Genomic DNA, 16,278 nt, shown 5'->3' with positions numbered 1-16,278 from the left:
ATCACAAGTTTCCAAATTTACTTTTGAATGATTTATAAAATGTACATGCATGCATGCAACATTTTAAATGATTTTTAATTTATACTGGTAAATGACCTTTTGTTAGGACCAGTCAGCGTGATGTCAAGAATCATTCTCTGTGGATGTTTATGGATGTGGCAGATTCCCTGTTTGTGGTAAGGTCCCTTTTCTTAGCAAACAATGTATATTGTGAATAATGTTCACCTTGGCATGGAGCCTTGAGGGTCTGGCAGTTCAAAAGGCACTCAGTGCTTATCTGGAATTTAACATTGACGGAGGTTTTAGTTTTTCTTGTTCAAAAGCACTTTTCAAAGCCAAGTGCAGCTTTAAAAATTGGATGCAAATTTAATCTTGGATTAGCTGAAGTCCTACTGCTTTGAAAACCACTCTGGGCCCATAACATAGCATACAAAGTGTTACATGTATGCTTAACATGGCAACATTCCCAGAGCACCTGTTTTATAAATATAGGATTTTGAATGCATGCAGTATTGCCCAAAGACAGAATTCAGGGTGAAAATGATTCGTGTCAGTGTCAGAGCACGAGATGTTTCTGATGCTAATTCATGCTAGGTGCTGAAATCTCCCTGATAGCTGTAACAGTTACAAAACTTATGCCAGTGCATTATAATCAAACAAATAAATAAACAAACCAATTAACATATAGACTAAATGACAGAGAATGAAACATGCAATATAAACAGCAGCCTATGTGTCATTATATTGTACCACTGATCAACAACAACAACAACAACAACAACAAGCTGGATCTATTTACAATGATAAGTAGTAAATCTGTAAATCTCAAAGATTATTGACGCAATGTGGGAGGCCCGGTGGCCTTATGGTTTGTGCGCTCACCTTCAGCTTGAGCGGTCTGGGTTCAAGTTGTGGCTGGGGACATTGTTTTGTTTTCTTGTGCAAGACACTTTATTCTCACAGTGCCTCTCTCCACCCAGGTTTATAAAATTATACCAGCGAATTTAATAATGGAGTGTAACCAGCATCCCATCCAGGGGGAAGTAAAAATACTTCTTGTTGCTTCTTGCTTCAGAAACCGGGGATAAACTCTGGCCTGATGGGCCACGTGGCTCATATGTAGACTTTACCCTTACCTTGACGTAATGTACATGTAGGAAATTTTAATACAAATGAACTAGTCATCTAAGATCCATTCTTTATTTGTAGAGAACAAGAGGTTTTGCATAAAGATTTAATGACATTAGAGAATTCTAACAAATCAATAGAGAACTTCATTTTCTCGCTCCTTGCTTTAATTTAATAGCATGCAAAGGCCAGAGTTGCGGAGTGCACAGAGAGGAAAAACAAGAAAATGAAAGGGGAGTCATCAAACCAAAAAGATAACGTGAAACAGTGAGTACATACATTGATTGCATTTAGTCGAGCTGTAGTTAGTCCTTTGTACAATATGACTTTTTAGCAGGTGGGGTGCTTGCAAAATAGTTTACTGGGCGACTTTTAAGCACATGTATGCTTACAATATGTGTAAAGAGAAGTAAGAAGTTGGTCAGTTCACTCTTGACATTAGGAACTTATATATAGGTAATATCATGGGCGAAAAATCATTCGAATCCTTAATTTTAGCGCGAAATTTCAGTGATCATTATTTATAATTTCATTGTGAAATTACAAAATTGCCATGGCAACGTTTGGCAAGAAATTTCTTGATAAAAATAAACAAGAAGAAACCCATGATAGTAAGGGTAATTTGTCACCTACATGTATGATATAAATTTAAAAGGTCATCAAATTTATAAAATTCTCGTGAAAGTAGGAAATAATTTCACTGCAGCGTTTTGTCAAAATCCTGCTAATTTCCCTAACCTAATGGCTCGGCAATTTATGATATTTTTGATAAAACGCGCGAGATATTAAACAATGTTATTATTGGATGAGGTTTTTGTGATATCCAGAATAATCAAGGTCGAGGTATTATCAGCCTCAGCCTTCGGCTTCAGCTGATAACCCTAACCGAGACCTTAATTATTCTGGATATCACAAAAACCGAATCTACTAATTGAAATACTAATTATACATTGAACGGAAAAAAAAAAAAAAAAAAGAAAATGGAAGTCATATTTTTGCTTCTTCACTGACGGCAAGCAAGACAAAGTACACGAACTTGACATGATTACCCTTAGAAATCATGCACCGCGGTCATGCATGACATGATTACCCGTGACCTTGAGTGTCCTTGATATGATTATTGTATAATCTACAGCTAGATGACGCCACAGGCGCTGATTTCGAAAATTCACTGTACGCTTTCGGCCAATCAGAAAGGAGATAGTGAGCTCAATGGTAAAAAATATTTCTTAATTTCACTCATCACCATTTGATTACCCATACTAATCTGAGTTCTGTATTTTTTTTTTTTTTTACTTTCAGCAGTTCCAATGTTGAAAAGAATCAGCAAGGTTGGTTATTTTGATGATTATCATTTTCTTAAAATCACTTCTCCCCCACCTGGCACCATTTAGCATAGAGAACCTTAACAGAAACGCTGGCCTGCTGGGGCCCGTTTTTCAAAGGCCCCGGAATCTTTTCGGTCCCGTAAAGCCATTTTTAGTTAATCGGTATTTAAAGACAGAGAGGTGTATACGCCTGAAACTTCTTGTATGAATAGAACCTCTGTTCGTATTTAGAATATATGAAGAAAACAGCTCTGTAGTCAAAAAGGTTTGAGATTTTGCTACGGCTTTTCGGGTGCGACAACTTTTCGGGACCTTCGAGAAACGGGCCCCGGCGGTCGGTTCTGCAATTGCAATTGCCCAGTGAAAATCCTCATTGCCAGTATACGGTCACCAGGATGGGATTTAAGAATGTGGCCGCTGGCCGTATTAACGGGTTGACTGGATTACCGGGGTGACCGGATTACTGGGGTGACCGGATTACCGGGATGACCCGATTACCGGGGTGACCGGATTAACGGGGTGACCAGATTAATGGGGTGACCGGATTAATGGGGTGACCGGATTAACGGGGTTTTCTAATAGGAAAATGTATGGGTATTTTACCGGGAAAAAAATGACCGTATTAATGAGGTGACCGTATTAACGAGGTGACCATAAGGTGGGGTTCGACTGTGTGTCTATTGTTTTGACTAAGCTGCATGTGTGCTCTGTTTGTTTCTTCTATAGAGGAACTTGTTTTGGAGGAGAGTCCAAAGTGGAAGCTACTAGCAGAGGTCTTGGACGAAATTGAACGTGATGATGCCAAAAATGAGTCCAAACGTAAATAGCATTTTCTTTTTCTTTTTTGCCGTGGGCTCACATGATCATCAAAGCTTTTTTTTTCTGTTTCAATTACTGTAATTGAGAATTTGCTTTTGCCATTAGGTCAGATCTTGCATTTTGGCAAGAATAGCTTGGTGTCCCTTTAAAATGATAGAAAATCATCTCTCCTAAGTTGTGAACTTGGTAAAAGATACCCACTGCGAACATGGCCACAAATAGCTAGACAAAGCTAAGATGAGAATGCCATGCTTAACCCTATAGTAGGTAGGAGATCGCATAGACTCGTTCAGGAAAGGAATCCAGGGAGGATCTGCACAGCCTAGAATTGAGCGGGCGGCGGAAATCAAGCGAAGGGATCCCACAACAGATGTGCAGAATTCATACGTACAGGTCGCCAATGGGTGTTACGACTCAGTCCTGGCCATGTAGCTTGGTATAAATCTGAATTAGTGTGCTTATACAGGCAAGCAAGGGCATATAGTGAGGACTTGAGAGCCAAAGTTAGGCTCTGCTCACTTTGCACGTTGATAGCGTGTAAGCATTCCACGTAGGCTACATTGTTAATTGTTCAGTAACTATCTTGCAGTGAGCACAGTGTACTTTCCTTCGGATACTTGTTTTTCAGTATAAATCTACTAGTGTTCGATCACGACTGCCGTTCTCTTATTGGCTACGCTAGTCACTATCTATTCTGTTGTCAGTAGATAGTAAGTAGCCTAGCAGTGTACGCTCATTAACAAACTGGCGGCCACCTCTTTGCGTTTACGAAGTGTCTGAAGAGGATTCAGATAAATATTTGAATGACTAGTAGATTTACACTAGAAGAATTAGATTATTCGCTCTCGATTTCTATGCGTAATAATTGACTTGGGCTGCACCCTCGTCAACTATCACGCGATAGAAATCTCGAGCTCATAAATCTAATTGTTAGGTAGAAAGTGTTTGATTTTTTTTTTTATCTTCGTTGTTTTCTAGTTGGCCACGGCCATGTACTGATAGCTGCTTATGACGAGAGAACATGTTCACAGCTCAGAGATGTATGTAATTAACCTTTTTAGCCCAAACACGTTTTTTTAACCCTTGATACTGAGTACTTTACGTGATGGACTCCTGATCGAGCGGTCTGGGTTCGAGCCCTGGCTGGGGCATTGTGTTGTGTTCTTGGGCAAGACACTTTACTCTCACAGTGCCTCTCTCCACCCAGGTGTATAAATCTTTGGATTCTGGTGGGTTTAATACTGATTGGGGGGAGTAGGGGAGTTAGCCCTGTAACCTAGTAATAGTTTAATAGCATTCAGTGGAATCCACTTCACTTAGCTTCTTTGTGCCTCGTGGCACATAAGGCCTCAATGGAATCCAGGGAAGGTAAAAATACTCGCAGTTGCTTCATGCAACAGACTGCAGAAATGAGAGTTGATAAACTGGTGAAGTTCAAAATTTCTGTTATTTTGTACTAAAATAAGAGGGGGGTTGTTTGTGTATCAATCATGTTTTTTATGCCTCAATGTTGTTTCGTATCTCTTGTCAGTCACTTGTCTTCACCCCTTCCCTTTTTCGTCGTCTCTTTATGTAGTATCTCTGTGATGGTGGTGAAGCTGTGCTTAAACACCTTTACAACAAGTTGCTTAAGAATCCAACAACAGTGGCTGAAACTACTGGGACAGGTAATAATCGCATTCCACCCAATTTTCCACTTTGTTTTCTAGATAGAGTGCTTGTCAATTGAGTGTTGAAAGTTATCAGGCAATAGGCCACTTCCGAGTTGCCTTTGGCCTCTCTGTCTAAACGAGTCTTCGTGTGAAACCATTCATACGAAAATGTGTTCTACTTACAGGTTCATTTTCATGCAAATCAAACTCATTTTCGTAGGAAAGATTTTGCGCGAGGAGTCGAAGAAGCACAACGTTGAAGCCCTGATTTTTTTCAGGCTTCTTCTTTCCAATTGCTTAAATTGGAAAATTTACTGTGATGATCATTCTTCACTTTCATCTACAACCGCAGTTCATATATGAATTATTTCATATAAACTTCACATTAACACACAGTGTTATTTAAACAGTGAAAAAAAGTCCAATATAGTTAATGTCAGAGGAGCAAAAGATCTTGTCGATTCTCATGAAAGTTTGGTTCAAATTCGCTGTGAACGCCCGAAAGAGGACGAGATGGGAAGATGTGCTTTTCCTTGGTTGTCCTGTTTTTTAAAGAGGCGTTATTGTTTCCAACTGCTTATTGTACACAAGCCAGCGGAGGACCGGAGGAAATTTGCTGGTCTGTCAACGTTCGACCTGGCAACAGGAACTTGTTGGAAAGATTTCTTGAAATACATGGTGTGCTATAGAATGATTGTGATTAAATGTGTCTGTCTTTGGGTTTTTCAGTTATGTTGTAGCGAGAAGCTGTCCGTTTTGTTTTGCTCTGTGTGTCAATGCATTTACTCTCTTTGTTGTTGTACCTCTGATGTCTCCATTCAATGTTAGGCCTGTCCTTCTGGTTTCGTGTGTTATCTTGACCTACTTTTACCTGGCTTTTTTCCCTTGGACTCACGGTTCTTACTGATCATTTTTGCTATATTTTCATTATTACTTTAATCTTAAATAAAATTTAGAATTAGTTCTTGGTTATGATCATATGGCTGCTTTTTCGGTGTTAACCTCTTTTTTATCATATGGCTAGCTTCGCGAGTGTGCAACTGCAAGACAAACCAAGTTCTGAGCTGTGATTGGCCATCTTGTCCCTCTCTGGATTGTCCGCTCTATCCCGCCATCTTGACCTTACTTGGCCAATAACCCATAATTATTTCCGTTTCAGAAATACTTAACAACTCTTCGAAAAGAAAAAGAAGCATTTGAGATGCTGATCAAAAACAAAGGAGTAAGTTCATGTTCCTCTGTTTTATTTTAATTTCCAACGTTTTGCAGAGCATATGTATAAGGAATAAACGAAAATGAGGAAAACAAATCATCATGTCTTAGGGAAATAGTGATGGAGGCAGCGTGGCCGAGTGGTCAGGTCGCCGGACTTGAAATCTGGAGGTTGCATTTTCAAGTCCCGCTCTGACCACTCAGCTGGAGTTGTTTCTCGCTAGACCCTGGTTCAACTCCTTGGTCGTCCTTGTAAAACAGCCAACTGGTCTGCCTCCCGTCAGTTTGGATTTATTATGCACTGATTAGGCTATGGACCCAAGAATTTCAAATTTCTATCTGTCCAAGTTTAGTTAGAAGAACTGTAATCTAAGTTGCAATAGTTATTGATGGTTTTATACTCTATTTTGTGTTTATTTGTCTGTTTATGTTTTTGTGTGTGTGCTTTCCCTTTGCCAGACCATGGTTGTCCCAGAGGAACGTGAAGGAAAGACAGGCGCAGCCATGATGTTGAGCCGAGACCCATCTAAGGCGACTGACGCTGTGAGCACCAGGAAAGCGGGAGCACAGGACGGACAAAATAAGGCATCTAGAAAGGTCTAGAAAAGGATTCTTTTCCCATTTGAGCCACAAAAGTCACAATAAAGCTGAGTCGTTTTTAGAACATAACCTAAGAAAAACAGGAGGGAACATTTTAGACCCATTCAAACCACGTTTGGGTACTGGTAGGACATTGATAAATTGGACACGGGTTACGATTTTACCTTGGCCCAACTAACAATTCTAGTGCAGCGTAAAAAGGCCTTTAATGTACATTACCATTTTTGTTGGAAGCGCGTCGCCTCATAGTTAAAACGCTCACCTCCGGATCGAGTGTTCCGGATACAAGCACTGGCCGGGGTCATTGTGTTGTGTTCTTGGGCAAGACACTTTACTCTCACTGTGCCTCTCTCCACCCAGGTGCAGAAATGCGTACCGGTGAATTTAACGTTGGAGCGTAACCCTGCAATGGACTAGCATTCCATCCAGGGGGGAGTAGAAATACTCCTAGTCGCTCGATGCTACAGAAACCGGAGATAAGAGCCGGGCTGATGGGCCAGCTGGTTCATATACAGACGTAGCCCACACCATTTTTTGTTGTTGTTGTAGGTCATTGTCAACATGCGTGAGTTTCGTAGTGAGCTTCCTTCTCTAATACATCGGAGAGGAATTGATGTAGAGCCTGTCACGTTAGAGGTTGGTGCAAATCTTTGCTTGTGTTTTAAATGCCTAAGGGCCTGTTTGCAAGGAGAGAGGATTACCTTAGCAAGCGGATTACCCTAGCTTACACACATTTCCTCTTGTTTTTGTTGTTGTCGTGTTTACAAGGTAGCCAGGGTCACCAGGGTAGGCGGGTTACCCTATCTGCGTGCTAGGCTAACCCTGGCAGGCGGGTTAACTTTTTCCCTTTTAAACAATCCAGGTAGGGTTAACCCGCCTACCTGAATTAACTTTCTAATTGCTTCCAGACCCTTTGAGTGTAACCGCATATTAAGTTGTCCCGAGTTGTAGGGCTACCCTACCTGTGAAAATTTGCTTGTAATCCCGAGCTATCTTTTGTCCTCTGGCTAGGGTTAACCCGCTTGCTAGGGTAACCCTTCATCCTTGTAAACAGGCCCTAACTTAGCCATCTTCCCTTTTTACATCACTTTGAGATATTTACTCAAAAAGGAAGACAGGTATCCCAATCTCATTGCGTGAGCGCCTTTGTGCGATATTGAGAAACAATGTTACATGATTAGGAGAAGTTTGTACATGAATGTTACAGCGAATGTTTCGAATGCATTCAGGAACTAGAGATACGGAAAAAGAATACGGTAAAAACGACATCCCCGCTTCCTTTGCGTTATTTCTTATGTTGCTGTGGTGGTTTAGACAATTTTAAACAGATTGTAATGGGTCCTAGCTCCTCTTTTGTCCACTCTATATATCTAAAACTTGTTGAAATCGCTTTAAAATTCATTAAGCAACGCCTTATGTAATATCTCAATTTGCTACATTTCCAAACACCAAGAAGAGTGTTGAAAATAAGGCGCACAGTGTAGTATTTTTGACGAACTTCAAGATGTTTGGAAATGTGGTCAAACACTGTCTCGAATGGTTGACATATCCCCTCACTCATAACTAAGGAGAAAACGGAGAAATGATTTCATAAGAATCTATGCTAATTAGGATCAAATTTCCAAATTTAAACGTGACAAATTATTAATCATTTGAGAAATATGTGAGATCAATGAGTTCTAAAGTCGTAAGGAGCACATGGAAAGTAGCATAACATGACTTAAGGTCATTCCACTGAAATAGAACCTACACTGAGATTTTTGTGAAACTTTGCTTATTGATTGTTTATATTATAGGAACTTAAATTTTGAAATAAAAATGAGGGGTCCCCATGTTCATTTAGGAGCAACAGCACCTTGTTTAGACCCAATAAATCCTTATAATAGCACTATGATTATAGTCAGAACCTCCAGCAAGGAGAATTGACAGTGATGGGAGAAAGTTGCCTCCTGGTATCTTCAGACCTGGCATCTGGGGCTGGCTGTATGAGATGTCCTCTTTATTGCATTTTGGATTGTTGCAGTATGTTCTCACAATCACCTGTGTCCCATTTCCACTGGCCTCTACAGTAGGATTATCTGCCTTGCAGGTGCGGCACAAATTGAATAGAAGAAGCAGCTGAGTGAGGAAGACAATATGCTTTGGCTCTGTTCTGATGTTGGTGTTCTTGACTGACAACCTATAATAGATTTAAAATTCATTAACTGTAAAAGTTATGGAAACTATAACAATATATATAAAAAAATGTTCTCCTAAGACCACCAGTCATATAGCCAAACCACAAGTGTCATACTGTAATCAAAAACACTTATTTCATGAAATATCTGGACTGCCCCCTTCCAGTGTCATACCATGTTGTATTAAACTACCAGTACTTATTAATATCATTATTATTATGACGATGAAGATGATGATGATAATGATGATGAGGAGGATGATGACGATGATTATTATTATTTTAATATAATACTTTTATTTATTATAAAAAAATATTACGGATTAAATTTTTCCCCCTATCCTCATTTTGTTATCCTCATCTGTTGCTGCAACCAGCAGCAACGCAAATCGTAGGCATTTCCTTTGCACGCAATCGAGAAACTACGAGTGAAGATAAGTGGAATTATGTTGATTTCACTGAGATCACGGGAAATAGGTTCTGGAATTGATGTCACTAGTCCCATTCCCTCCGATTGTTGCTTCACTCGGACTTGAACCAAAATGGCGTCTTTTTAGGCGGGATTTTCCGCAGTTCAAAAAATCACAGAAAATTGAGGATTTAACCAAATTAAAAAATTTTTTCGAACGCATATTCTGGATAATACAAAGATTTATTTAAGAGAGAAACATTTTTAGGGTTTGGTGCACTTGACATGAACATATCAAGTATCACAACAGTCAGATTCCTCCGTGTCATAACCTTGACTGCAAGGAATAAAACAGCGGACTGGAAGTGTAGAATTTGTAAATTCGATAATCTGTTTTTTGCAAAACGAGCTCTTCGAAGACTGTAACGATATGTAACTTATTTAATTTCTTGCGATTTTTTGACACTTTTCAAAGATATAACTCAATGCAGTGATGATTTTTAAACAGCGAGTTAAAGCCGAAAGGTCAGAATGTGGAATACTGTAAAAACACTTTAAACAATTGCAAAACAAAGTCTCGAAGCGTTTTAGCTTGTTTATACAGCACATGAGCCAGTGTTGGGTTGACAGACATGTCGCGTCTGTACAGGTAACTGAGGGTCCCCTATACCTGTTCTGAAAACAGTTTCATCTTTATGTAATTAGCCTTTTCACGCATCACAAAAAACTCGAAAAACAGCTTGACGTTCACAGAAAAAAGCAAGCAATCACGTTTCACGTAAAAATGCAAAGGCTAAACCATGTTTCACTTAAAAATACAAATTCTATTCCTGGTTCTAATACTTTTTTATTTTAGAATCCACGGTTTTTTGAGATTTTTGGGAAAAAATAGCACTGTTTACATGTGCTTTGATGCATTATTACATCCAAAGAGAGATGATCCTGTCCAAATAATTTTTGTTCTTGCAGCATCTTACAGAGGGTCTAGAAACACTAGAAAAGGTTTATAATGCAGACAGGTGCCAGGTTACCAAGCAATGAAGATGACAATATGAAGAAAATACGCAAATGTTATTCAGAAAGACAAAAGAGGTCACAAAAGAAAGCCATGTTAAGAGCCCATTAACCGATCTTTTCGAGCCGTTGCTAAGGAAAATTCAGTCTCATCTAACCTCCTCATTTTCAGTTAGTTCAGAGTTATTTCATGTGTTTCAACTTTTTCATGACCAGTTACACTAGTGATGACGTCATCAGGCCACGCCCGTGGTCATGTGACTAATACAGAAAAAATGCAAAGGCTCCCAGCAAATTACTTTCTCGGGATTTTTTTCATTGATTTAATATTTTAATTCAAATCCTCATCACGCTATGCATCGATTTTGTTTCATTTCTAAAAGGTCAGATTTTGAGAGCATTTCAAAATATTGAAAAATTCGTAATTTTCTGAAAAAAGCATGATTTCAAAAAAGGAATGCATAGCTATGTTGCTAACGTTGGCTTTAATCGAAATTCGTCGAAAAAGGCCGGATTTAATGAAAAACCGCCTTTCCTTTAGCATTTAAAGAAACCGGAAGTGCGACCGATATCTATTGGAAGTTACCCTATCAGCGCGTGCGCAATTTACACTACCAGCGCACTTCGGTAAGATCAAACAAAGCCACACGGAGTTAGTTTTTCTCTTTCTATTGCTCTTGTTTTTCTGTCTTTCTCTTATTTTGTCTTTGCTTGCACTTTTACTTTGCATTTTGCGAAACACAAAGAAAACCATCTAAAATGTATGCGAGTTTGCAAGCTTTTGAGTTGTTTTTATTTTCCGTGCTCAGGCTGATGTAAGTGACTGGAAGTGAAATTTCACCTCCTTAGCAGCGCGCACGAGCGCGCGCATGCATCGGTTAATAGGCCCTTAACACTTTGTTGACATATTTGTGTAAATATATTGAAGCGATGGTTGAGCAGACGTCAGTAAAATTAAAGCTGGATAGAGTGTGGATACTGACAGAATAACTCACCTTTTCCGCAGAACCCTCAATTTTGATGCATCGAAATGGCGTCTGAAATTCGTCTGTAATAACCTTGAGACAGACTAGATTCTAGGCCCTCCTGGTTCACTGTCGCTGTTGTTAGTTCTCAGTCCTCCATCCGCAAGCACGTCGAATAGGCCGGTTTTGCATCTAGTTTGGTTCTACGAGCTTTATGACACTAAAATCTCCAAAGAAAAGTGAAAAATTATCCCCGCAAAGGTCATTGGTTCACAAATCACGCGAAAGTAAATGCATGTTAATTTAACGGATCACGAAAAAATTGAAAACCAGTTTCCCAAGGACTTACGATTCATGGAAAAAATAAATCCTCATTCACGCTTCACGCAAAGCAAAAAAGCCCATTCATGCGTCACGAAAATAGTATAGGGGATGCTCGTAGTTGTGTCTTTGGCTTTTTTTAACGTTATGGGTCGTATTATAACCATCACTGTTCTACTTTTTGTATTTATATTTGATAAAATGAAAACTAGACCATGCCTGGTGGGTACAGGTCACCGGTCATTGTTTTACCAATACTGGAACAACCTTAAACCTTTACTAATACTAACCTTAAGCCTAAACATTGTCTTAGTGTAGTACTTAAGGCCTAAGGTTAGCATTAGGAAGAGGTTAAGGTTGTTCCAGTATTAATAAAACAATGACCCGTGACCTGTGTTTTAGACCGGGGGGACCATGCCCAACGTTGTTTTCGGGTGAACCTATGTATTTGTTTGTCAAGATGAGCATTGTTCAATAGGAATCGTGCTTGCTCTTGTATGTATACAAGAGAAATAACTGTGGTAGATTAAAAAAGATAAAACTTTAAAGATTTCCTGTAGTACGCGATACATTCTTGTTTCTTCAATGTTGAGGGCCCAATCTTGAGTGTATTTTTAAATTTAGCCTGCAGCGCAGGCGAGATTTTTTCGAGCGAGCGCTCACATCGTAAAAAGTTTAGCCGCCATCTTGAATTTTTCATGTAGTGGAAGACTGGGGAGAGAAAGAAAGTTTTACCAAGGGGGTGAATGGTAGGCAAGAGGAAGGATAGGGGAGGGGGAATATGGCGGTCTAACATGGCGGTCTAAAAAGGCGGTCGCAAGGTTGTAACGCCAACTCGCCCCAAGACGCCTGCACTGCAGGCTACTCCCCAATGTGCAGATTTCCAAGCTACAGCGTGTCAAAAATGCAGCCTTTATCTACTTATTATGAACATACCCAAGTACTCGCACATAATGCCAGCTCTAGCAACTTCACTGGCTACCCATTGCTTATCAAATTAAGATTACGATTCTTAAACTTACCTTAAAATCAATTTATGGACTAGCATCATCTCATCTTAGTGACTTCATAAAAGTCAAGCAAAAGAGCTCATGCTTGTTACACTCTAATAATAGCCTACTATTAGAAGTTTCACAGGAGACAATGCACCCAACACTTGGCAGCAGGTCTTTTACTATTGCTGCACCAGCCCAATGGAACAGCCTCCTGGCTGACCTGTGTGTTGTCACATCACTTCAAGTGTTTTTTAAAAGCAAACTTAAGACATTTTTGTTTAGGTCAGCATTTTAATGTATTTTTAGTGTATTTCTTTTTTATTTCCCATTTATAAATAACTTTACCAATATATATTTGTCTTAGTTAGTCTTCGATGAATTTTTTGTAAAGTGGTATTGATCAGTGTATGTAAATAATGCTAAAAAAATTATCAAATTAATGCTGTTATGTTAAAACAGCATAATAGTCGTTAAAGAAAATATCCTTAACATTTCACCAAGTGTCATATTTTAGATTTTTGGACACCCTCATATTTTGCTACTCTCAAGCAACCTATTGCCCTTGACAGAAACTTTGGGGAGACTGAGTGTCAGCTTTTGGCACTAGCATTACTGGGGTTGTGGGAGGTGCAGTGGCCTCATGGTTAGTGTACTTGTCTCTGGATTCAGTAGCTATCATAGCTCACACTGGTTACCCAATTCATCACAGAGCTCCTAGTGCCAAAGGCTGACCTTTAATCTTCCCAAAGTTTCTGTCCATGGCAATTAGTTCAAAATGATTTGTGAGGTTTTGGTGTTCATGGGAATGGATCAACAACGTGTGATCCCAGATAATGCCTATTCCCCCCACGGAGGGGACTGTCTGATTTCCAATCCCAAAGAGGATTATGGATATTTTCCCAAGAATAATAATATCTATTTGAACTTAATTCCTGCTGTTTCAAACTGTTTTTCCTCAAGGGTTCCAATTAACTGGGTTCAACTGTACCAATATTTCATAACCAAAGAACACAATGCGCATAAGTCATTACATGAATGAGCTGGCTCCAAGAGCCCTTTGATTTAAATTGTGACCTATTAATTTACAATTACTTTGATATACTATTTTCTTACATAACTTTCTAGATGGTTGTTATTAACTCAGTCTTACATTCTTAATAAATATGTTTACACAAAAGGCTGAAGGCACTGTTTAATTGCCTGCTTAAAGGGAGTGCGCATACTTGTGCCACCATCTGGCATCATCAATTCAAGCGATGAGCACTCAAGAGCAGTGTTGTGGGGTCTAGGTGTTCCAGTAGGAGGGTTGGGATTGGCAGTCAAGTGGCTGTGAGGCAACCCAAACATCTCAGCCATCTGACAAACCATGGAGTACTTTGTCATGGCTTCTGTGCTGCTCCAATGCCATATTCCAGTCACAGAAAAATCGTTGATTCGTTTATCGGCAATGAAACTGCAGACTGCAGCAACATCATCCACCAGAGTGGGAAAACGGATTTGATAATCATCCATTTTGGCAGGCTTGTCAGTTTGCTTGAGGGCATCAAACAACACTAGAGTGATAGCAAGACAATAATTTTAATGTCCACTGTCAAAACAGGAAAGAATTCATATAAAATGTGCTCATAAACTAAAAGGATTTAGGTATGCCTACAGTCCTATGTATGTAAATTATCAAATTATCATCGTAAAATACCAGGTACATGCATAACTTGACCTTAGCCACCAAAAGTAACAATATTGCTGCCCAAGCTAGGAACTCTAGATCTCCAGATTTTGGAGCTTTCAGGATACTGCTTTCAGTTAAAAATCCTGTAGCAAATGAGACAACTCTTCATCTCTACTCCCCACACCTCACCCATCCTTCTTGCACAAGAACTACATGTATCTGTCAACTTTGCAGAACATCTTGTCTTGCATGCTAGAAAAATATATTTGTAGATCCCTCTAAATCAAACCACGTATCTTTTAAAATGGGTCAGAAATGATACCCTTTAGTACAGGTCATATCTATAAAGCATATTAGGAGGAGTACCTCCACACTAAAAGAGGTCATGTCCCCCTAGGCCTCGCACCCTTGCAGCTATAAAGTGGTGTCCAACTATTTTGCACACCAGACCCCAGTTTTTCGAAGGGTGGATAACGCTATCCACCGGATAAATCGCTGTCCAGTGGATGAGTGTTAGCAAAAGTCCGAAGGTGCCCGTACGCCTATCCTCCCCCTCCCTACCTCCCCCGGGATAACACACCTGTCACAGCACTCTCCTTAAGATACTCCACTTTTCCGTAAAGGATTGGAACCCGAAGGATCCCCCCATCGGAATTACAGGCCTGCATAACCTGTTCTCCTGCCAGCTTACTCTTGCCATACTTGTTCAAAGGGTTGGCTTCGTCGAGCGGTTTGTATGGTGGACTCGAGCCATCGAACACATAATCAGTGCTGATATACAGCATGAAGTGTTCCGGAGCCCCTGCATCACTGTTAAGCTCGTTGATTGCTGATGCTAATGTTTTTGTCACACCAACATTCATTTTCATGGAAGTTTCCTCGTCATTTTCGACAACGTCTGGTCTCCTTTCGGCTGCCGCGTGAATCAAAATGTGTGGTTTGAAATGCTTCACAACACGCTTTGTTTCGTCAAAATCAAGCAGATCGACCTTCTTTAGAGCATCTGTAGCTCGAGAGTGAGCCAGTCCCAACACGTTCCACTTATCAGAGTTGGAGAATTGGTTCATAATGGCCCGTCCAAGGAGGCCAGAAGCTCCGGTGATAAGGACGCGAGGTTTGGCCGCCATGTTGAATTTGAAGTGGTTACCAGGTTACCCGTCTACAAGAATGTTCCACGTCAAGAGGAAAGATTGCGTGACGAGCCCAAAGTGTCCTCGCAAGTGAACATTTGACTTTTCAGGGGGAATGGGCGATTTTGAAAAGAAAAAGTAGTCTCCCTCAAGCATACTTGTACCGAAAAAAATTCACAGTTTTTGTCTGTCCGTAATCTCCTTATCGCGACATCGATATGATACTCACGGTCACGCGTTTACCGCGTGATTCACGTTCACCGCGATATTCATGGTCACGCGTTTTGCATGTGACATCGACCAAGATGAGGTCACTGTGATAAATGCTTTATTTTTTGCTGCTACCGGCCGTACTGACGGGACCCAACAAGGTCGAACCAGCTGCTCACGGTTGCAATTCTTGGCTTTCAGTTTGGACTCTATCATGTCGATCGCGTTATTGAGTTTTCTACGTTATAATCGGTCTTGCTTCATTGTTATATGCACAAAACCACTGCCGAAAGCATGCTACATGGAGGAAAAAAATATCATGTATTCACACGCCCCGTGAAAAACAGAATCCTGCACCAACATCTACATTTTTAACCCGAATATGCTATCAGGACGGTTTGCAAGTAATACGAACCGTCCATGAAATGGTTAAAAATGCACGAAAATGCATGAATGGGTTAAAAACAAAAATAACAATGCCTCTACCAAATCAACCCAAAGTCAAATGGTTCACCCCTTACTGAGGGCCGTCGATAAAACCAGGAACATGGAACATCCCGGAACATCGAATAATTATAATAATTATGCGAAAAATATGTAAAATTAAATATTTAAAAATTAAATCAAACAAAAATAAACTGGTATCAGTT

The 16,278-nt window shown here is 39.9% G+C and overlaps 3 protein-coding genes across 4 annotated transcripts in view; 2 read left to right on the top strand and 1 right to left on the bottom strand.

The window, feature by feature from the left end:
- The window catches only part of LOC145468576 (DNA repair endonuclease XPF-like), a 64,986-nt gene that overhangs the window by 7,199 nt on the left and 41,509 nt on the right, over window positions 1-16,278 (top strand). Inside the window, exons 12-17 of one of the 2 annotated variants that reach the window (XM_081452311.1) lie at window positions 107-176; window positions 1,307-1,395; window positions 2,434-2,459; window positions 3,183-3,275; window positions 4,254-4,315; window positions 4,852-4,942. In XM_081452311.1, coding sequence (XP_081308437.1) covers window positions 107-176; window positions 1,307-1,395; window positions 2,434-2,459; window positions 3,183-3,275; window positions 4,254-4,315; window positions 4,852-4,942 — 431 coding nt within the window. Of the gene's footprint in view, window positions 1-106; window positions 177-1,306; window positions 1,396-2,430; window positions 2,460-3,182; window positions 3,276-4,253; window positions 4,316-4,851; window positions 4,943-16,278 lie in introns of both variants that reach the window. The other variant, XM_081452310.1, reaches the window with a different exon arrangement.
- Window positions 6,078-7,872, top strand: LOC145468578 (DNA repair endonuclease XPF-like). The gene is made up of 3 exons (XM_081452315.1): window positions 6,078-6,149; window positions 6,599-6,736; window positions 7,289-7,872. Exons 1-3 carry the CDS (start codon window positions 6,129-6,131, stop codon window positions 7,460-7,462), a joined length of 333 nt encoding a protein of 110 aa, XP_081308441.1. The 5' UTR covers window positions 6,078-6,128; the 3' UTR covers window positions 7,463-7,872.
- Window positions 13,220-15,415, bottom strand: LOC145468041 (methionine adenosyltransferase 2 subunit beta-like). The gene is made up of 2 exons (XM_081451700.1): window positions 14,869-15,415; window positions 13,220-14,172 (listed from the first exon to the last, which is right to left on the bottom strand). Exons 1-2 carry the CDS (start codon window positions 15,413-15,415, stop codon window positions 13,787-13,789), a joined length of 933 nt encoding a protein of 310 aa, XP_081307826.1. The 3' UTR covers window positions 13,220-13,786.

This window comes from Orbicella franksi, chromosome 14 (assembly GCF_964199315.1).
Source record: "Orbicella franksi chromosome 14, jaOrbFran1.1, whole genome shotgun sequence".
Classification (NCBI taxonomy): Eukaryota; Metazoa; Cnidaria; class Anthozoa; order Scleractinia; family Merulinidae; genus Orbicella; species Orbicella franksi.
This window is presented reverse-complemented; position numbering and strand designations above follow the sequence as displayed.